Below are 22,565 nucleotides of genomic sequence, written 5' to 3' on the forward strand. Positions count from 1 at the left end.
AAATTGATAGTACAAAAGAAAAAGAAATCAAAATACATAGAAACTGACCCCCTTACCCACAGGGTGAAAATGTCTGGAGCAGAAAATATCTTACAAACTATTGTAATTTCTTCAAAAAGATTTGAAAAAGTAATATTTCTGTAAGAATCGTGAACAACATTTATGATTTTTTTAAATGGCTAAAATCAAAGACACAAAGTTTTTATAAGTAAAAATGCCATTAGAGCCAGCTTGGTGGTGCACACCTACAACCCCAGCAACTAGGGAGGCTGAGGCAGAAGAATCACAAGTTCAAAGTCAACCTTAGTATCTCAGGGAGCCCTAAGCAAATTAGAAAGACCCTGTCTTAAAATAGAAATAAATAAATTAAGAGGGCTGGGGATGTAGCTCAGTGGTTCCCCTGGGTTTACTCCTCAGTAGCATATGTGTGTGTGTGTGTGTGTATCTCCATTAGAATGATATCATAAAAGTCAAGGAATCCACACCAACTCAGTCGTGCATACCTGAAATCCCAGTGACTTAGGAGACTGAGACAGAAGGATCTCAAGTTTGAGGCCAACCTCTGCAAATTAGCAAGGCCTTCAGCAAGAGCATGTCTCAAAAAACATTTTTTTTAAAGGGGGATGGAGTGGAGTGAATGGTGATAGAGCACAGTGGTAAATCACCACTAGGTTCAATCCTCATTACAAAAAAAGAAAGACTAGTAGTCAGGGAACCCTCCTAAACTTAGAAAAGTGTAAAAAGATGGAAATAAATATGAAAAAGTAAATTAAATAGAAGATAGCAAAACAAAAGAAAGTACAAGGAAGTAAGATTCAGATGCATCATAGTTCTCAGAAATTTATTTTAGAAGACAAACAGGTAATACTGTCAAAGCACAATATTTTCCATAATACTTTCAGAAATTCATAAAGTGTATGTTATTCAATAACACAGTTTGTAAGAAATAATAGAACTTTCCAAGATGTACAAAATTATTTTTTTCAGAATAATGACTGCACATTAATCTTTAAAACAGTCAGTAGAAAATTGATCCCATTAAACAGTGTGATTAAGAAGCTAGGCAGGTACCAAAAAAAAAAAAAAAAGAAGCAGCAGCAGCAGCAGCAGCAGCTAAATGATCTTAGGTAATAAAAAAAAAAAAATTTGATTGTTTTTATCAATGAAAAAAGAACAAGGCAGAAACTCCAAGCAGAAGAAAATGTCTATAATAAAGTCAAGGTGTAAATAGGAACCTAAATAAATGCCATGATTTTAAGCAATTGATGAGTATAAGAAAAAGAATCCAGTTGAACTTGACATTCTTCTTTGAACATCATAGGTTCTGCATCTAATCACATACTGCTCTGCAATAAATGGTATTTACAAATCATTAGACACTTCTACAAATACATATACAGACCAATCAGCAAACAACAGACATAGAAGGGAAAAAGCAGAATCAAAGGGAAATGAGGCCAGGTGCAGTGGCTCACTCCTGTAATCCTAGCAGCTTGGAAGGCTGAATCAGCAGAATCACAGGTTCAAAGCCAGCCTCAGCAACTCGGCAAGGCCCTAAGCAACTTAGCAAGACCCTGTCTCAAATAAAAAGGTCAGGGGATGTGGCTCAGTGGTTAAGTTCCTCAGGATTCAATCCCCAGTACCAAAAAAGAGAGAGAGCGTAAGACAGAAGACAAGAAAAGGTAGGGAAGTGAAATACAAAACTCAAGTTTAAACAGTAAGACCAGAGTCATAAATAGAAGAGGGAGCCAGCAACCAGTAGACAGACCAAAGGATAAAAACAAAGCAGGTTAGGAACAATCCAGAAAACTGTCAAGATGACTTCATCTTACCAAAAGATTCTGTTTTATAGGACAAATACATTTTCTAATTCTGGCGTATTGTGTTGTTTACTATTGTTTGTTTTCTCAGTTTATGATTGGCATCTTGTGAATAATGATGATTTCATTGTAATAGTAACATTAAGTAGGGAAAGACAATTTATGCCCAAAACATAGATAAAACATATTTAAATACTTCCATGGCTAAGATGACCCAACATTGTAAAGAAGCCAGTTCTTCCTCGTTTTTTTTTTTTTTTTAATTTGGCATAATCTAATACCTATCTCCAGAAATAATCTAGAAAAATACCTCAGTCATTAAGCACTAAAACAGTGTGACGTGGTACATGAATAGACCATTGGAACAGAGTTTAAAGTCTAGAAATAAATCATATACTTATGGAAGTTTAGCACATGATAAAGATAGCATCAGTAGAGAAAAAAACAGTCTCTCAGTACACGATGTTGTTACAGGATAGTCATCTTGGGAGGAAATGTGTTGAATCCATACCTTTCACCATGAGCCAGGATAAATTTCAAACAGACTGAAGATCTAAATGTTTATAAAAGTGAAGGAAAAAAAGAAAACATAAAAATTAAGGAAAACATGCAGAATGTCATAAAAGAAAATCGACATGTTACGCTACATTATAATCAGAAGTTTTGCATAGCGAAAAAAAGACATAAACTAAAAAAATTGCCACTCAATGATATAGGGCTAATTTCCCTTGAATGAGCAGAATCACAGGTTCAAAACCAGCCTCAGCAACAGCTCCTTGAAATGTATAAGAAAATGACCATTCACCCAGTAGAAAAATAGGCCAAGGAGATCAACAGAAAAGGAAATATCCTTAAATATATGTAAAGCTGCAAAATAAACATACCTAAATACTTGTCATACTGGCAGAAATCCAAAAAGGTAACACAAGCATACATTTTATCAATTAGCAAACTGAAGCTTATTGAACCAGAGGAGGCTGCCTAAGTTTACCCAGTTAATAACAGCATAAAAAATAAATGTGTCAGGGCTGGGGCTGTAGCTCGGTGGTAGAGCACTTGCCTCACACATGTGAGGCACTGGGTTCAATCCTCGGCACCACATAAAAATAAATAAATAAATAAATAAATAAATAAATAAATAAAAGGTATTGTGTCCATTTACAAATAAAAAATATTTTAAAAAAATAATAATAGATGTGTCTTTGACTTCTAGCCTAATACTGAAATATTCTACTACATGTGCTTGACTCTCTGTGTGTTCAGTATATGATGGCATTATAGGTATTAGTTAAAGTAGCATTTTCTTTGTTCAAATTTACCATTGATATAAAAGGGATCCAAACATAAAACTTAAAAATGTGTTCTAAATGTTATTTTGGTATCCACTCTAGCTATATTATCCTAATAGGGATTTTACAGAATCTTCTTGTTTTTAAAGTGTTCCTTACCTGGATTTCAGAAACCGTGCTAATACTACTAATACTGTCAGATGAACAAAAATACTGCTGTGATCCTAAAACCCCAAATTGGGGTTATCCTACTCTCAATAAGGCAAAAACATGAATTTCCCTTCTAATCTCCTGACTAGCATCAAGGGTGATCTGCAGGCTGGACATGGTAGCACACACCTATAATCTCATTGACTTGGGAGGCTGAGGCAAGAGGATCACAAATTCAAGACCAGCCTCAGCAACTTAGTAATAAAAATAAAGATAAAAATGTCTCAAAAAAAAGGACTGGGGATGTGGCTCAGTGGTTAAGCGCTTCTGGATTAAATTCCTAGTACCAAACAATGGGTGATCTGCATCCTATACCTGTTCTGACACCAGCCACAGAAGAAAGCCTCCTCTAGGACACTTGGGGGCCAAAGCCCTCTGCCTCCCACACTCTCAACTCCTTCCCTTTTTCTTTTCTCATCACCATCCCCTCTCCCCTAACAAATATAACCTCTAACTAACCTCTCCTTTACTGTATTTATCTGTAAAATGCCAGTACATTGTGTTCAAGGTAATTTTTTTCCAATTATTTCATGTCAAGACAAAAAAGTTATGGCTAGTGAAAAGATGTTGTTTCCGATAGAAAGTTCATTTGCAAGATGGTAGTGTGGGGGGGAGTCTCATGAAAATAAAAGGGAAACCAATGAAATAGAGAAGGGGAACCAAGGGGAGGAAGAAGATGAGAGAAAGAGAGGGGGAGAAAGTTCTTCATTTGATAGGCTGGGACCTCATCTACCCTTCCTTTCTGCTTATTTTGGTGAATAGAACAGGAGCTAAAATAAAATCTACTATAACACCAGACATGATTAACAGTGACTCAGTATATAACTTCACTGTAGAGGAAAACATAAATAATATAATATTGGAAGGGAAAAAAGGGGGCCTTCAAAAGGCCTAAACAATAGTAAATGAGTTTGGTAATTTCTGAAACTATGCATGTTCTCATGTGCTTTGACCAAGCCAGACCAGCACTGCTTCTTCCAGCTCCTCTCCTGGCCCTAAAATCTATTAAGGTTATGTGGCTTAAACTCAGCGGCTCTGTTTTAAAATACCCACTCAAGCTAGATGGTTCTAAATAGAACTAATGACAGCCAGAAAAGAAAGGCCTGTAGGAACTTGCTCTGACACAGAGCTAATGTCTATAAACAGATTAGTAGCAGAGAACAGAGTATCTTTCTATTGCCATAAGGTTTGTGTCTTGGCATGAAGATGAAATAAAATAATAGGAAAAAATTACCTAGTATATAGCCCATCACTACTCTGCAGATAAATAAGGTAAAGGAGAGTTTAGTCTGTCATCTCTCCATATATTTGTGTTTAATGAATCATTTTAGTAATTAAGTATTGTGCTAATGTTTGTCTCAGAGGGGAAATAATGCACAGAATAGACTTGCAAGAAGGAATGGGTGAAAATTCTGATCTGAATTCGTCAACAAGTTTAGCAACAATGGGCAACTGAAGGGCTGAGGAGATGGCTCAGAAGTATAGTCCTTGCCTCGAATATGGAAAGATCTGGGTTCATTTCCCAGCACCACAAGAAAGAAAGTAACTGAAGCCATTTATCATTTGTAAAAGGATAAGGGAATAAAACAAGTAAACAAATCCTGAAGTATGTTATTAAACTTACTGTTTGAACTGGTGATTAGTAGCCAAGAAAAAACTATTTGGGGTTCTTTTTTTTTTTTTCTACCATCTTCATATAAGATTTCATAAGGACTTGGTATAGTTTAAAAGGGAGAAACAAATATTAAACATCTAAATAATCTAAACAACAAATGTGTAGAAAACACACCACACCAATTACCTCACAGTCTCTGGGTGTAAGATACAGGTATCACACAGGCGGATGCTCCACAGGTGATTACAATGTGCAGACAATGTGCAGAACCATTAGAGTATAGTTGTCATACTAAAAGTAATGTCAAATCTGTGATTGTAAGATCCATGTGTGTGATGATTGTACATTAATATTTTGTTGTCTTTACAACTTTCCTCATTTATGTAGTATAATTACATCAAATATTTCTTCTACTTAAAGAAAAGTAAGTAAATATTTTAACATCAATCATTATTTGTCTCTTTGCCAAAATCATACTTGTCATTTTCTTATATCAACAGGAATTGGCAGCAATGAAACAGATTCTCATTAGTATGCGTAGTAAACAATCTGAAAACAACTTACTTCTTACTAAAACAGAATCAAAAAATCTGACAGAAAATGAGCCATCAAAGACTTTGAAAATGCCTAAAGAACATGAAGACAATATATTTATACCCAAGCCAACACTCTTTGTAAGTACAATTAAAAATATGTATAATTTCATTTCTGGTTTTCACTAAATATATTGTAGTTAAAATTTTTCTTCTCATTCATGTTGGCTTTAAACTAATTTTAATAGTTTTATGCAAGGGCCTTGAAAGATCTGAATTCATCCTTTTTTTCAGTGTGTATCTTATCTCTCTTACAGATGATACTTGGATTTTATGTTTCTAGTTAACATATTGGACTTGCCCAGAAATTATCCTAAATGTGACACTTTCTTTCCCCCGCCTCCAGGGACTAATTATAGGGGAATCAGAAATGCATTGTGTATAATGTTGTCATTTATGTAAGAATAAAAAGGCTGAAAAATAGCACCTGTTCCCTCTTATTTGTAAAATAATATATTTTGTTCTGAGTCCCTCATGAAGTATAAAACCAATCATATTAACATAAACTGAAATGCATTGTTAGGTAGAAATGTATATGCACAGAAATTAGTCAAAGAAAAAGAAATAAGTAAAGTTTGTATTAAAAGAGAAATTAAGAAATATTAAATTATATACTTAAATAAAAATGGAGATAAAAAAGCAACAGAATCAAAATAGTAACATTATTAAATATTTTACTTCTATATGGCTTCCCAGTTACGCCTTCATTTCTCAGTGATTTTTACCTTCTGAACATAGAGAATCAAAGCCAGAAAGATTTTCTCTGATATTCTGATTCAGTGAGTCTCCAAAATTTTAATTTTTAAAAAATTCCCTAGATGAGCATAACAATAAGTATGGGAACTTCTGATCTAACGCATTTCATTATACATGCAGATAATGCTACTCAAGATCATGATTGTGTAACTCAACCTCCTTTTTATTTTTTTAATCTCATTTTTTAATAAATGAGAGAAAGTTGTGATCTCAATCAAATAAAGAACAGTTGTAAGGATCCATGCGGCAGTAATGGAGACTAAGCTGACAGGAAAGAGAAAGCAAGAAACTTCTGCCGACCAGCCTGGATACAAGGCAGCTCCAGGGATTCAGCAGCCCTGTCCCAGATCTTTTCCTCTGCAGTACATCAGCTTCTCTTTGTTTCTCTCCTGGTTTCTGCTTACTCACAGTTTCCACTTCCTCATTGCCTTGTTCATGGCCCTTGTCTTGAGACATCTTTCTGTGCATCCTTTCCATATCTGCTGTCTTGGAACCTAGCTTTTGCTGCATTTTTCAGAACGAAGAATCACATTGGCGCAGCTCCCCCTCACTGGGTGGTACCGTCTTTTGGGCGAGACCTCCTAAAATCATTAGTCAGCTAGCAGAATGACTGCCCTTACTGGTGAACAGGGTCGCATGGTACCAAATTTAGCTGCTTAGTGCCATTTTTTTAGGGGATTATATGGCTAGGTTTTCCTCAGAAAGTGGGCTGGGATTATGGTGGCTGTTATATTGTAATCTACAGGAAGAAGGCAGACCAAATGCATAAACAATGAGAAAATAAGCTCCAATGAAAACCACAAGATAGAGTCGAATATTTAAAACTTATCACAACTCTCCCAGCCAGGTGTGGTGGTCCACACCTGCCATCCCAACAACTCTGGAGGCTGAGACAGGAAGATTCCAACTTTGAGACCAGTCTGGGCAACTTAAGGAGACACAATATAAAAATAAAAAGTTAGAAGGCTGGGGAGGTAAATTAGTGCTAAAGCACCCCTGGGTTCAGTCCCTAGTACCAGAGGGAAAAAAATCCCTGATCTGCTTTTCTGAACCTTCTCTGTTCCAAGCAGTAATAACCTACTCCTTTTGAACCTGCTTTTCCACATTTCTGACTTTAACTTGGTAACCTGGTTGTGATTTCCTGAAATTCCGAGTGCAGCCAGTACATGAATAAGAGTAAGATTTCCCAGTACCTCAAGATCAGGTTATTCAGTGAGGATAAAACTTAAGAAGAGTCACTATATAAAGTGTTAATTAGGTTGTTTTCATGTTTTCTTTTTGCTTATCTGCATTTTCTATTTTGTTTTCTGATAAAGTTTATTATTTTATAATAAGGGAACATTTTCAAAGAGGTCTATGAGTTTATCTACTCTCATTAAAACTGAGAGGTGGGCTGGGGATATAGCTCAGTTGGTAGAGTGTTTGCCTCACATACACAAGGCCCTAGGTTCAATCCCCAGCACCAAAAAAAACAAACAAACAAACAAAAAAACTGAGAGGTGATACTATAGACCTTTCAAATCAAGATTATGTACTAATGCAAAGTTATTAAGTGGACCAGGTGGTGGCACACACCTATAATCCCAGCATCTCAGGAGGCTGAGGCAGAAAGATCATGAGTTTGAGGCCAGCCTCAGCAATTAGTGAGACCCTAAGCAACTTAATGAAACCCTGTCCCAAAATTTTTTTAAAGGGGGTGGGGGGCTGAGGATGTGAATCGGTGGTAAAGAGACCCTGGATTCTATCTGTAGGACCCATAAGAATTAGTAATGAGGTTTATGTAATTAATACACTCTCAACCTGTTTTTATCTGTAAATTAGGAGCAAATTATATGAAATTCATTCTGGACTTTCTGTTCTAAAACATTCTGTGATTCACTTTGGATATCAATTTTATTTATTTGTTTGTGTGTTTATTTATTTGCAGTGTTGGAGATTTAACCCAAGACTTCATATATACTAGACTGATATATCAGTTTTTATACTCTACTGCTTAACTATACCACCAGCTCTATTTTTTATTTTGAGACAGTCATTAAGTTGCCCAGGCTGGCCTTGAACTGGCAATCCTCCTGCCTCAGCCTCCTGAGTAGCTGTAATTATTGGCATGCCCCACCACACCTGACTATCTTTTCAATATTCTCAAGTTTCCCTGACAATACTTGTATTTTCTAAATTGTTAATAACAAGGAATTTATGATGCAAGTACTTGAAATAAGATACAATCATTTCATAATCTTATGGTTTTGTGACTAAAATGGAAACATTTCTAATTTACTTCCGGATCCTTTGGCTAACATTTGTTGTTGGTATTTTTTTTAATTTGTTCTTTTTAGTTATATATGACAGTAGAGTCTATTTTGACATATTTATACAAACATGGAATATATCTTATACTAATTAGGATCCCAGTCTTGTGGATGTTCATGATGTTGAGATTCACTGTGGAGTATTCATTTGGTACATAGGAGAATTATGTCAGATTCATTCCACTGTGTTGCTGGCATTTTAATTGATATTAAATTCAAAGATAGATGAATGAGCTGGGCATGGAGGCTGAGGCTGGAAGATGGTGCCTTCAAAGCCAGCCTCAGCAATTTAGCAAGGCCCTGAGTAACTCAGTAAGATCCTGTTTCTAATTAAAATATTAAAAAGGGATGGGGATGTGGCTCAGTAGTTAAGTGCCCCTGGGCAGTACCAAAAACAAAAAAAGATGGATGAATGCACGCATTTTGTTTGGGGGGCAGGGAATGCCAGGGATTGAACCCAGGGGCACTTAACCTCTAAGCTACATCCCCAGTCCTTTTTATGCTTTATTTTTGAAACAGGGTCTTTCTAAGCTCCTAAAGGCATTGCTAAGTTTCTGAGGCTGTCTTTGAACTTGCGATCCTCCTGCCTTAACCTCCCAAGTCACTGGAATTATAGGTATGCACCACCGCACCCAGCAAATGCATGCATATTTATCCATTGAAAATATGAGGGAAAAGATTTGCTCCCAAGATGTAAGCTTTCTATTCACCTCACAGATTGTTTCTTTTGCTGAGAAAAAAACTTTTTAGTTTGAGTTCATCCCATTTATTGATTCTTGATTTTAATTCTTGTGCCACAGGAGTCTTATTAAGGAAATTGGGGCCTAGTCCCACATAATGGAGATTAGGGCCTCCTTCTTCTATTAGACACAGAGTCTCTGGTTGTATTTCTAAGTCCTTGATCCATTTTGAGTTGAGTTTTGTGCCTGTAAGAGATAGGGGTTTAATTTCATTTTGTTGCATATGGATTTCCAGTTTCCCAGCACCAATTGTTGAAGAGGCTATCTTTCTCCAATGCATGTTCTTGGCACCTTTGTCTAATATAAGATGATTGTAGTTTTGTGGGTTAGTCTCTGTGTCCTCTATTCTGTACCATTGGTCTATCAGTCTGTTTTGGTGCCAATACCATGCTGGTTTTGTTACTATTACTCTGTAGTATAGTTTAAGGTCTGGTATAGTGATGCCTTCTTGCTAAGGATTACTTTAGCTATTCTGGGTCTCTTATTTTTCCAGATGAATTTCATGATTGCTTTTTCTATTTCTATGAGGAATGTCATTGGAATTTTGATCAGAATTGCATTAAATCTGTATAGTGCTTTTGGAAATATGGTCATTTTGATAATATTAATTCTGCCTATCCAAGAGCAAAGTAGATCTTTCCATCTTCCAAGGTCTTCTTTGATTTCTTTCTTTAGGGTTCTGTAATTTTCATTATATAGATTTTTCACCTCTTTCATTAAGTTGGACTCCCAAGTTTTTTGTTTGTTTGTTTGTTTGTTTGTTTGTTTGTTTTGAGGCTATTGAGAATGGGGTAGTTTTCCTCATTTCCCTTTCTGAGGATTTGTCACTGATATTCAGAAATGCCTTTGATTTATGGGTGTTGAAGTTAGCCAATCCCAAAAAAACAAATGCTGAATGTTTTATTTGATATAAGGAAGTTGATTATAGTGGGGTAGGGAGAGGGAGCATAGGAGGAATAGACAAACTCTAAATAGGGCAGAGGGGTGGGAGGGGAAGGGAGGGGGCATGGGGTAATTAATGATGGTGGAATGTGATGATCATTATTATCCAAAGTACATGTATGAAGACACGAATTGGTGTGAGTATACTGTGTATACAACCAGAGATATGAAAAATTGAGCTCTATACATGTAATAAGAATTATAATACATTCAGCTATTATAGATAGATAGATAGATAGATAGATAGATAGATAGATAGATAGATAATAGATAAGTTTTTTTTTAAAAAAAAAGAAAGAAAATATGAGGGAAGCACACACAAAACTACTATTAACCAGACAGTGGAATTGGAACAGACCTATCATAAAGGAGAGAGAAATAAGGGCTTGACATTTTTACATGCTTATGAATACTTTGTAGAGTGCATGTGATATTTACTTATATATGAAGACAAGTCTAAAAGGTGCCTTTTATAGAAAACCTGTGGTCAGTGAAATCATAGGTGACACCAACAAAGACTAGATTAAACCACAGAATATAAGCGCCTTCAGGACAGAAGTTCAGCACATAAACATAGCAGATACTCAATAAATATTTGCTGAGAAGGAAAAAAAGCAGTTACTTGTCTCTCTCATTTGGTTATCTTCTTAGCTCCTCAAACTCTATCCTGAGAGTGGACTTTAAACTGGGCCACAGGGAAGTGAAAGCAGCAACTCCAAGATATAGTGAGGACTACTTCTGCCACCAGCACAACCACTTCAGTTGCTCTCATTCACAAACACCCAGTTCATTCCCACTAATCATCTGCTTTTTCTCTCAAGATAGCTTTTAGCTGAAGTAGGCTTTTTGTCTAGCCTCTCTTTTCTAGAAAAACCTGGAACTGTTTAATCCCTGTAGAGCAACTTTCCCTTTTCCTTCCTAAACACCATGTAAACATCTTTCTAAGCATTTTTCACTGGTTTTGTGCTGCCTCTTATTCCAAAATGTCATCATACCTAGGATTCTCATCGTTGTCACTGTTTTCTTAATTCCTCAATCATTCTTAGCCTTTTCTCCAAGTAGACTGTAAGCGTTAAAAACAAAAAAGAGCCTTAGGCTCCAAGTAAGATAGGGAACGAATGACAGTGCGGCACCAGTGTATAAAGGTGAATTACAGTGAGTTGGTGACGGAGTGCAGATCTTGACTTGGATTGGTTTACTTGTTGGAGTAAATTAAGTTTATGTAATTAATACATAACTAGTACATGAACCACACGTTTCTCTAGAAGTACTTTAGAAAGATGTATGTAGTCATCTGGAAGAAAGAAAATATTCAGATAAGTACAATTCAGTTCAACAGGTGTGTACTAACTGATATAAGAATCTACACTAGGTATGACAGAATATTTGATAATTAGATGGGTCTGTTTTAAAGATGCTGCTTCTTGCTGGGCAGGGTGGCGCATGATTATAACTCCAGTGATTCAGGAGGCTAAAGCAGGACATTCACAAGTTGGAGACCAGCCTCAGTAACTAAGTGGGACTCCATCTCAAAATAAAATAAAAAGGGTAGGGAGCTGGACACAGTGGCACATGCCTGTAATCCCAGGGGCTCTGGAGGCTGAGGCAGGAAGATCGCAAATTCAAAGGTAGCCTCAGCAATTTAGTGAGGCCCTAAGCAACTCAACAAGATCCTGTTTCTAAATGAAATATAAAAAGGTCTGGGGATGTGGCTCAGTGGTTAAACACCCCTGGGTTCAATCCCCAGTACCAAAAAATAAAAAGGCTAGAAATGTAGCTCAGGGATAGAATGCACCTGGGTTCAATCCCTACTACAGCAACAACAACAAAATTGATGTTGTTCCTCTATATTCAAGAACAGGAAACAAATATAATAGTGTTAAATGAAATTGGATGGCCTATTTTATAGGAAATATAAATTGTTTATGAAAATTCAAAGAAACAATAGATACTATGGTGTTGGCAGACTCAGGCTATCTTATCAGAAAGAAAGAATTTGAGCTAGGCTTTAAAGAATGTATAGTATTTTGTCAGATTAAGATAAGAATTAGAAATTCCAAGGGCAAAGATAATACGACTTTTACAAAATATTTTGTAACTTGTGATCCTGTTATTTAGGAACAGGATGTCTAGTGTGTGTTTTCTGTATCTAGAGTTTTCTTGTTTCTTACTACATTCTTATGTCTACCTTTAATCATTTCACCACTCATTAATACTTTCCCTTAAGACAAAAGGAAAATAAAAGTAGATAGGTTATAAATAGTCAAATTAATAGAGACTGAAGATGGAATGATGGTTGCCAGGGACTGCGGGACAATGGGGACACATTGTTTAAGGGAAAGAGCTTCAGTATGCAAGATGAAAGAGTTCTGTGGATGGGTAATAGTGTAAATGTACTTAATGCCTCTAATTTATACATTTAAAAATGATTAAGATGGGGCTGTGGCTCAGTAGTAAAGTGTTTTCCTGGCAAGGGAAAGTCCTGGATTCAATCCCTAGATTGGGAGGTAGAAGGGATACAGTTGAGATTGTGCATTTTATGCGATGTTTATTTTAATTTTTTGAAAAATTTTAGGTACTGGGGCTGGAGATGTGGCTCAAGCTGTAGCGCGCTCACCTGGCATGCGTGCGGCCCGGGTTCAATCCTCAGCACCACATACAAACAAAGATGTTGTGTCCGACGAAAACTAAAAAATAAATATTAAAATTCTCTCTCTAAAAAAAAAATTTAGGTACTGTAGAATGGTTATAAAAAGTTTTGTTTTTTGAGTTTTTTGATTATAAAAAGTTTTGAATGGTTATACAAAGTTTTATTTGTTTTTTTTTTTGGGGGGGCGGGTTGTTTGTTTGGTTTTAGGTTTTGTTTTTTTGTTTTGTTTTTTCCTTTTTTTTTTTTTTTTGGTATTGAGGATTGAACCCAGGGGCGCCTAAGCACTGAGCCACATCCCCAGCCCTTTTTATTTTTTATCTTAAGACAGGGTCTCACTAAGTTGCTGAAGCTGGCTTTGAACTTTCAATCCTCCTGCCTCAACTTCTCAAGCTACTGGGATTACAGGAGTGCATCACCATGCCCAGCTTATTATTTGTTAGTAAAGAAAAGTTTATGCTGGCTGTGGTGGTGCGCACCTGTAATTCCAGCAACTGAGGAAGCTGAGGCAAGAGGATCACAAGTTCAAAGCCAGCCTGGGCAACTTACTTGAGACCCTGCCTCAAAATAAAAAATATAAAGGGCTGGTAAAGTGGTAAAGTGCCCCTGAGTTCAGTCCCCAGTACTCCAAAAATAAAAAGTTTATAATTTCATCAAAAATAGGATTTTTGCCAGGTATAGTGGTACACACCTGTAATTCCAGCAGCTCGGGAGGATCCCAAGTTCAAAGCCAACCTCAGCAACAGCGAGGTGCTAAGCAACTCAGTGAGACTCCGTCTCTACAATAAAATATAAAATAGGGCTGAGGATGTAGCTCAGAGGTTGAGTTTCCCTGAGTTCAATCCCTGGTACAAAAAAAAAAAAAGAATTTAGTAATTATTTGTAATATACTAATATAAATGAGTACAACTGGATGTATTAAGATTAGTGACACGGGTGCTGCATGGAGGTAGTATTGTTTCTTACACCAGAATAAATGACCTTTGCTAGTAGATTAAAGGTACTCTAGCCACCCCAGGCATTGGGGACTGAGGGAACCAATAGCTCAACATACCTATAACACTTTCTTGTCACATTCATGTTTGGAAGCTATGGAATCTAGACTATTTGTTTGGAATCTAGAATTATCTCACCAAAATTATAACCAGACCTCAAGATACCTCTGTGTACATTGACATTTTTAAAATATTGTTTTCAGTTTTTAGTATCAAGAATACTAATTTTAACCTCCTTCCTAAGGTAATTTAGCTTGTAAACTGTTAGAATAAGGGATTTTTTAATTTTTATTTTTATTTCTTTTTGGAACCAGGGATTCAATCAAGGGGCACTCAACCACTAAGCCACATCCTCAATTTTTTGTTGTTGTTTGTTTTTTGTTTTTTTGGTTTTGAGACAGGGTCTTGCTAAGTTGCTTAGGGCCTTACTATGTTTCTGAGGCTGGTCTTGAACTTGTGATCCTCCTGGCTCAGCCTCCTGAGCCACTGGGATGACAGGTATGGCAATAAGGAATTTCTAAGTGAGCATGAAATTAGGGCAATGAGTGTCAGATGATCTGATAGTCTCCATGCAGTTGGTGTAAAGCTGATTCAGCCATCCTATACTCATTGAAGTTGAGCCCTATGTGGGGACTTGAAAATATTTATATATTTGAATACTAGTCTATAACTTTTTTGGAAGACAAAGTAATTATATTTACCAAACATAGTCTTTCTTTTCCTAAGTGTACCAGTTAAATGTTAATTCCAGGAGTAGTCCACCCATCTTTTTTTTTTCCCCTTTCTTTTTTGATACCAGGGATTGAACCCAGGGGCACTTAACTACTGAACCACATCCCCAACCCTTCTTATATTTTATTTAGAGACAGGGTCTCACTGAGTTGCTTGGGCCCTCGATAGGTTGCTGAGGCTATCTTTGAACTCATGATCCTCCTGCCTCATCCTCTAGAACCTCTGGGATTACAAGGTGTCCACCATCATACCTGGCCCACAAGGCTTATTTTGTCTCCTTTTATCAGTGATCATTCTTTCTAATTTTAACAAACTTACTCAATATGTTATAACCCCAAGTTATATATTAATGTTTTGGTTGACTACCTCTGCATGACACCAAGGTATCTATCTTATTAGTTTTTTTTTTTTTTTTTTTAAAGAGAGAGTGAGAGAGGAGAGAGAGAGAGAGAGAGAGAGAGAGAGAGAGAGAGAGAGAGAGAGAATTTTTAATATTTATTTTTTAGTTCTCGGCGGACACAACATCTTTGTTGGTATGTGGTGCTGAGGATCGAACCCGGGCCGCACGCATGCCAGGCGAGCGCGCTACCGCTTGAGCCACATCCCCAGCCCATATCTTATTAGTTATTGTCTCCAAAATCACTTTGTAACATAGTTAATTACTTCCCATAGATGTCAGGTTAATCTTGTCATTTGTTTCCTACAACAGTTTTCTGAGCACTTTGCTAAATCTGGAATATAGTTAACTTTGGGACCTGTTAACACACCATAACAATTCAAGGTTTTTATTAATTTGTTCGGTTTCTCTATAAAATATAATTAACTTAAATATAGTTAAATATAAAAATATAATTAACTTAAACCAGCACATCAAAATAAAGGCAACATTCTCAGTATAAGATCACCTTTAAGTAATTTATAAGTCTAATATAAAATATTAAAATATGTATATGAAAACAGCTTCATCTAAAAGAGTCTATGAGAGTCTTATATTTAAAATAAGGACCCTCCTCACTTAAAATATTAGCTTATTAATAACTGAGGTGGCATATCAGATTTTTTACTTGTAAGGCACCATTTATGGTTATGAAGGGTAAGTAACTTTAATATTAAAGTGGAGGAATAAAAGAAATACTACTGTTCAAACTGTTAAAAGAATGGAATTAACCAGGTATGGTGATACACATCTGTATTCCCAAAGATTTGGGAAACTGACATAGGAGAATTGCAAATTTGAGGCCAGCCTCAGCAATTTAGTTAGGTCTTAAGCAACTTAGTGAGACCTTGTATCAAAATTAAAAAATAAAAAGGCCTTGGGATGTAGCTCAGTTATAAAGGATTCATGGGTTCAACTAGTACCAAAGTGGAAAAAAATGGAATTATCAAAATGAAAAAATTAATTGTATATCTGAATTATTTTATCATGCCCATTTTATCAGTGGTCTATTGAGAGTTAGCAGTCTTTCTTTAAAAAGCAAATCAGATGCCAGGCATGGTGGTTCACATCTGTAATCCCAACTATTTAGGAGGCTGAGACAGGAGGGTAAAGTGCCCCTGAATTCAGTCCCCAGTACTCAGCAACTTAGTGAGGCCCTAAACAATTTAGCATGACCCTGTTTCAATATAAAAAATAAAAAGGCTGGGGATGTGGCTCAGTGCTGTTAAGCATGCTAGGTCAATCTCAGTACCTAAAAATAAAAAAATAATAATAATAAATTATACAGAAAAACATTCTAAGAAGAAAAATAAAACAGGAAGTGGGGAAGGAGTAGAGAGGTAGAGTATGGCCTCCCTGAGGAGGTGATTTTTTTTTTTTAAAGAGAGAGAGAGAGAATTTTAATATTTATTCTTTAGTTTTCGGCAGACACAGCATCTTTGTTTGTACGTAGTGCTGAGGATCGAACCTGGGCCGCACGCATGCCAGGCGAGCGCGCTACCGCTTGAGCCACATCCCCAGCCTGAGAAGGTGATTCTTAAGTCAAGACCTGAAGGAAATAAGAGCACAGATCAAAGTTTTTGAGCAGCTACATTTTTCTAGATCCAATCATCATCTTATAATATTGAGGAAGCTTTAAATAGCAGATTGTAATAAGTAAAAACAGATTCTACTGAAAACCTGTTTTGCTATTTAAAAATTAGTTGGAGCCAGTGGCAGACACCTATAATCCCAGGTGTTGTGGAGGCTGAAACAGGAGGATCATAAATTTGTGGCCAGCCTGGGCAATTTGTCATGACCCCATCTCAAAATAAAAAGGGCTGGAGATATAACTCAGAGATAGAATATTCAACAGCTTTAGCAAAGTGTTCAGTCTCTTGAACAAAGGCCTGGGATAAGCATTTCAAAACTAGTTTCTGGCCCTATAAGTCATCAGAGACCTAGGTCTCTACTTTTCTTTTCAGCAGTCCTTGGTTTGTGGCTTCCACTTTTTAAATCACAGTATACTTGCTGTAGCCTCAGGCATCACATTTGCAGTCTAAGCTGGAAGCAAGAAAAGAGACTGAACATCCCATAAATTCTGCCTAACATCTCAGTTTGTATTCCATTGGTCAGAACTTAGTCACATGACCCCTCCTAGCAGCAAGGAGAATAATATATGTCATTTTTAGATGGGTCCATTGCTCTCCTAAAAAACATCTGTTTTTAAATGTGGTGGCGCATGACTATAATCCCAGCAACTCAGGAGGCTGAGGCAGGAGGATCACAAGTTCAAAGCCAGGCTCAGCAACTTAGTGTGGCACTAAGCAACTTAGCAAGACCCTGTCTGGGTATGTGGCTGAGTGGTTAAGTGTTCCTGGGTTCAATCCCTGGTACTCCACCCCACCTAAAAATAAAGAAGAGGGAAATAGGACTAGGAAGTAGTTCAGAGATGAGGCCCTGAGTTTGATCCCCAGCACAAAAAAAAAAAAAATAGAATTAAAACAGTTAAGGTTTAGGATGTAACCCTGTGGTGGAGCACTTGCCTAACACATGCAAGACCCCAGATTCATTCCCTAACACTGTAAAAAAAAAGTTACAACCAACTCCCAATAGTGCCAAGTTGGGGACTAAGCTATTAATACATGGATCTGAGGGACATTCCAGATTCAAACTATACTACAAGCTAACTAAGAAAAAGGGGACACAAATTGCAATCAGAAATGAAAAGGGAGTATTACTATACAATCACACAGACATTTTCAAAGACAGTAAAGGAATAATTATGCACAACTCTTTGCCCACAATTTTTTTTCAATACTAGGGATTAAACTGGGTGTTCTATCACTGAACTACATGCCCTGCCCTTTTTATTTTTTTAATTTTGAAACAGGTCTAAGTTGCTCAGACTGGCCTCCAACCTGGAATCCTCCTGCCTCAGCCTCCTGAGTTACTAGGATTATAGGCATGTACTACCACACCAAGTTTGTGACCACAAATTTGACAGCCAGAAGAAATGGACCAATTCCTTCAAAGACGCAATCTGCCACAACTCACACAGGAAGAAACAGACAAACTAAATGATCTCATTTTTATTAAAGAAGTTGAGTCAACCCCAAACCCAAATGGGTTCACTATTGAATTAATTTATGGAAGAAATTATACCAATTCTCTACAGTCTCTTTCAAGTGATAAAAACAAAGGGAATACTTCACAACTTATTTTATAAGGCCAGCCTTAACTTAATAACAGAAAGCAGATAAAGATATTACTGCAAAAGGAAAACTATAGACCAGGGCTGGGATGTTGCTCAGTGGTAAAGCCCTTACCTAGTATCCATGAAGCCCTGCATTCAATTCCCAGTGCCACAAAAGGAAAAAACAAAAGCAAACTATAGAAACTACAGACCAGGGTCTATAGGTGAGGGCCTGAGTTTGATCCTCAAAACAAGAAAGAAAGAGAGAGAGAGAGAGAGAGAGAGAGAGAGAGAGAGAGAGAGAAGAAAGAAAAGAAAGAAAGAAAGAAAGAAAGAAAGAAAGAAAGAAAGAAAGAAAGAAAGAAAGAAAGAAAAGAAAGGAGGAAAGAAAGAAAAGAAAAGGAAGAAAAGAAATTTGCCTAGAAAACTACAAACCAATACCTCTCATGAACATAGATCTAAGAATCTGAGGGATTTTTAAGATTAGTGAAATTATTTTGTGTGATACCATAAAGTATATATGTCTATGTTAATTGTAACCAAAATACCTGATAAGAGCAGAGGAAAAGTTTACTTCAGGCTCACGGTTTCAGAGGTTCAGTCCACAGTCAGCCAGCTCCATTACTCTGGGCCTGAGGTGAAACAGAACATCCTCGTGGAAGGGCCTGGGAGACAAAAACTCCTCAGCTTATGGCAGCACAGAAACAGAGAGAGGATACCAGAGGGATCTGATATTTCTAATTTACATCAATGTATTTGTGGCTTAAATTGAAGGTATGAGGGGAGAGGAGCACAGAGGAACCCAGGGCCTTGTGCCTGTGAGGCAAGCACTCTGCCAACTGAGCTGTACCCAAAGCCTCTCCTTTGTTTCCTGTTTGTTTCCAGGGATGGAACCTAGGTACCCTTAATGCCTTAGCTACATCCCCTGCCCACTTTTTGTTTTTTATTTTGAGACAGGGTCTCAGTAAGTTGCTTAGGGCCTGGATAAGTTATTGAGATTGGCTTTAAACTTGCAATCCTCCTGCCTCTGCCTCTGCCCCCTGAGCCATTACAATTACTAGCATGTGCCACTGCACCTGGACTTTTTTTTTCTTTCTTTACAGCCTGGTTGTTTTTATACTAAAATGATTAAGCAATAAACCCGAGAAGTACTTTAGTAAGTGCTTAGTAACTGAAAAGATTTAAAATATGATAATTGGAATATAGCAATTCTTCAGTAAATATATATTGACTGAATGAATAGTCATGTCTGTATAAAGGAGAGAGCCAGAGAGTTGTGTCCTTAATAGGTTTGTTTGTTGTTGTTTTTTTTTTGTTTTGTTTTGTTTTGTTTTGTTTTGTTTTCAGTGTTGGGGATTAAACCCTGGGCCTCATACTAGGTGCTCTACCACTGACCTACATCCCCAGCCAGGGTTTTGTTCTTTTTATAAGTCACTCTGAATGTAGAATCAGTTCATAAATAGCCACCTCAGCAGGATATGGAAAGTTTTATGTTAGGTTTTTGCAGTGCTGGGGATTGAACCCGAGGCCTCATGCATGCTGGGCAAGCACTCTACCACTGAGCCATGTCCCCACCCTGTAGAATATATTGTTTGAACCAAAAAACTTCAGTGTGATCCGAGTGTGCTGGTCCTTGCCTATAATCCCAGAGGCTCAGGAGGCAGAAGAATCGAAAGTACAAAGCCAGCCTAAGCAAAAGCGAGGTGTTAAGCAACTCAGTGAGACCCTGTCCCTAAATAAAATACAAAATAGAGCTGGGGGGCTGGGGATGTGGCTCAAGTGGTAGCATGCTCCGCTCGCCTGGTATGCCTGCGGCCCGGGTTTGATCCTCAGCACCACATACAAACAAAGATGTTGTATCCGCCAAAAATTCTCTCTTTCTTAAAAAAAAAAAAAATAGAGCTGGGAATGTGACTCAGTGGTTCAATGCCCTGATCTCAATCCCTGTACCAAATATATATATATATATAAACAAATTCAATTCAATGTGTACTTTCTTCCTACTGGGGCTATAGCCCCAGTCCTTTTTTTTTTTTTTTTAATTAGAGACAGGATCTGGGTAATCACTAAGTAGCTGAAGCTGGCTTTGAACTTGAGATTCCGCCTACCTCAGCCTCCAATGTTTAGTTTTCTTACTTATCTACCAGGTAGGATTATTTCTGACAAAGGGCAAAACCTTTGCTCTTAAATGTCCTTCTGCACCAAGAAAAGTAGTTCTATGTTTTACATAAAAAGGGCCCCAATGGGTATAGGTACCTAGTTCTCTAAATTGCCTTTCTTGTCCTACTTGTAAACATTTTGTTTCATTTTCTTTTTCTTCTTTTCAGACTAAAAAGGAAGCACCTGAATGGTCTAAGAAACAAAAGATGAAGACCTAGTGTTTTCTGCTGCTGGGGACCAAACCCAAGGCTTCCTGCTAGGCAAGCGCTGTACCACTGAGCCAAACCCACAGCCAAAACCTGAGGATGTTTTGGATTGACTATGTGGATATATCATTATTTACTCCTGAAGTTCTTTTTCTGATGAGAAAGAAGTTTATCTTAATAATGTACTTGGAATTTTTTTAAATAAGTGATTTAATGTTGACTGTAACTAATGTTAAATTAACAAATTTTAGCATAATCAAAATGTATAAAGTACAAACAGTAATATGCTTTATATTTGATTTTATCTATTTTGTTACAAAATAAACATCTTATGATTTAGATTTTGGAGCTTTCATAAATGTTCATTTTAAGTGTGTGGCTTATAAATATTTTGGTGAGTAAATTTTCCAGACTAAATAAATTCCTCATTTAAATATCATAACACAAATATAGAGACACCTTACATTTTTAACAGCTAAGAATCATTTGTGAAGTCTACTTCACAAGCACTTCAGATTTTTTTAATGATGGCCAAATACCACGTAGGTGGATATGAATTGCTGATTCTCCTTTGGGCTTAGTATTGTTTTTGTTTTTTTCATATTTCTTATTATCAACCAATAAAATGTGGCAGAAACTCTGCTACTGGTGAAGTAAAAGTCTAGTAGAAAGTCTCTTTTGTAACATCAATCATAACACTGCTGCTCCAGATGCAGTATTGACCAATTAAATGTGCAGTGAGAAAAGAAATCAATACAATTTTTTTGTCTTGCATAAAATATGTTCCATTTCTCATTGATGTCTTATAATTTAAAAGAAGGGAGCACCAACAAAAAATAAATAAACCAATAAATAAAAGGAGGGAGGCAAAAGAAAGAAAACAAAAATGTCATTTTTTTTCTTTGTAGTGCTAGAGATTGAACCAGGGCTTTAAGCACACTAGGCAAGTGTTTTATCACTTAGCTACATGCCCAACCTAAAAAATATAATTTTAGATGGATAAAAAGATCTGTTAAAAGACAAAATGATAACAAATTTAAACATCTCTTTTTTTTTTTTTTTTTTTTTTTTTTTTTGGTGCTGTGTATTAAACCCAGGGCCTGTGCATATTAGGTAATCACTCTACCATTGAGCTACATCTCCAGCCCTCATTTAAAGATCTTAATTGCCTTTGTTATTGTAGAACACTCCATTCCATATAATTAGTATTTCAAAAAGCAGAGTAGAAAACCTTGGTTTTATAGCTAGAAAAGGACTGAAGAAAGCAGAAACAAAGAACAAAAAAATGGATTGGTCTTTTGTTTAAATTACTTTTTGGCCTAGGAGTGTAGCTCAGGGGTGGAGAACCTGTTGAGCATGTACAAGGCCCTGGGTTTAATCCAAAGTGCCTAATAATAATAACAACAATCACTGGTTGGTTAACATCAGGTTACTATTTTTCCTGTAAGGATTAACACAGAGGGAAGTTTATTATCATGGACATTGAAACTGACCCCTTAGGGAAATTTTGTTTTTATCTGATTTCTTGGAAGGGCAGATAACAACTTGGTTTCGATTGATGACCTGAGACTTTAGTTTGTGTGACTCTATTTTGATCTTTAGTCTCCTCTGTGGGGGCCTTAGCTTAGTCCAAAATCATGACCTCCTGTACTTTATATTTAACATGCATACCAGGTTTTCTCAAACACTATTAACATTTTGGACTGGATTATTATTTCTCTCTCAGATGGGAGTGGAAGGCAGTCCTACAAACTGTGGGATGTTTAGCATCATCCCTGGCCTTCTCCATAGAAGCCAGTAGCACTCCAATCTAAAACCCCAGTTTTGACAGATCAAAAATGTCCTTGAGTTGAGCACAGTGGTGCACACCTGTAATCTCAGAGACTAAGGAGGCTAAGGCTGGAATGAACTTTATAATAATGGTAGTTATTATAACTACC

General features: G+C 36.8%; 1 protein-coding gene across 1 annotated transcript in view; it reads left to right on the plus strand.

The window, feature by feature from the left end:
- The window catches only part of PIBF1 (progesterone immunomodulatory binding factor 1), a 227,173-nt gene extending 206,280 nt beyond the window's left edge, over positions 1–20,893 (plus strand). Inside the window, exons 17-18 of the mRNA XM_081281650.1 lie at positions 5,435–5,608; positions 20,587–20,893. Of these exons, the coding sequence (XP_081137776.1) occupies positions 5,435–5,608; positions 20,587–20,637 (225 nt within the window). The 3' untranslated portion in view covers positions 20,638–20,893. The remainder of the gene's footprint in view (positions 1–5,434; positions 5,609–20,586) is intronic.
- The last annotated feature ends 1,672 nt before the right edge of the window (positions 20,894–22,565 follow it).

The sequence above is a fragment of the Spermophilus citellus genome (assembly GCF_964194105.1).
Source record: "Spermophilus citellus genome assembly, chromosome: 1".
NCBI classification, from domain to species: domain Eukaryota; kingdom Metazoa; phylum Chordata; class Mammalia; order Rodentia; family Sciuridae; genus Spermophilus; species Spermophilus citellus.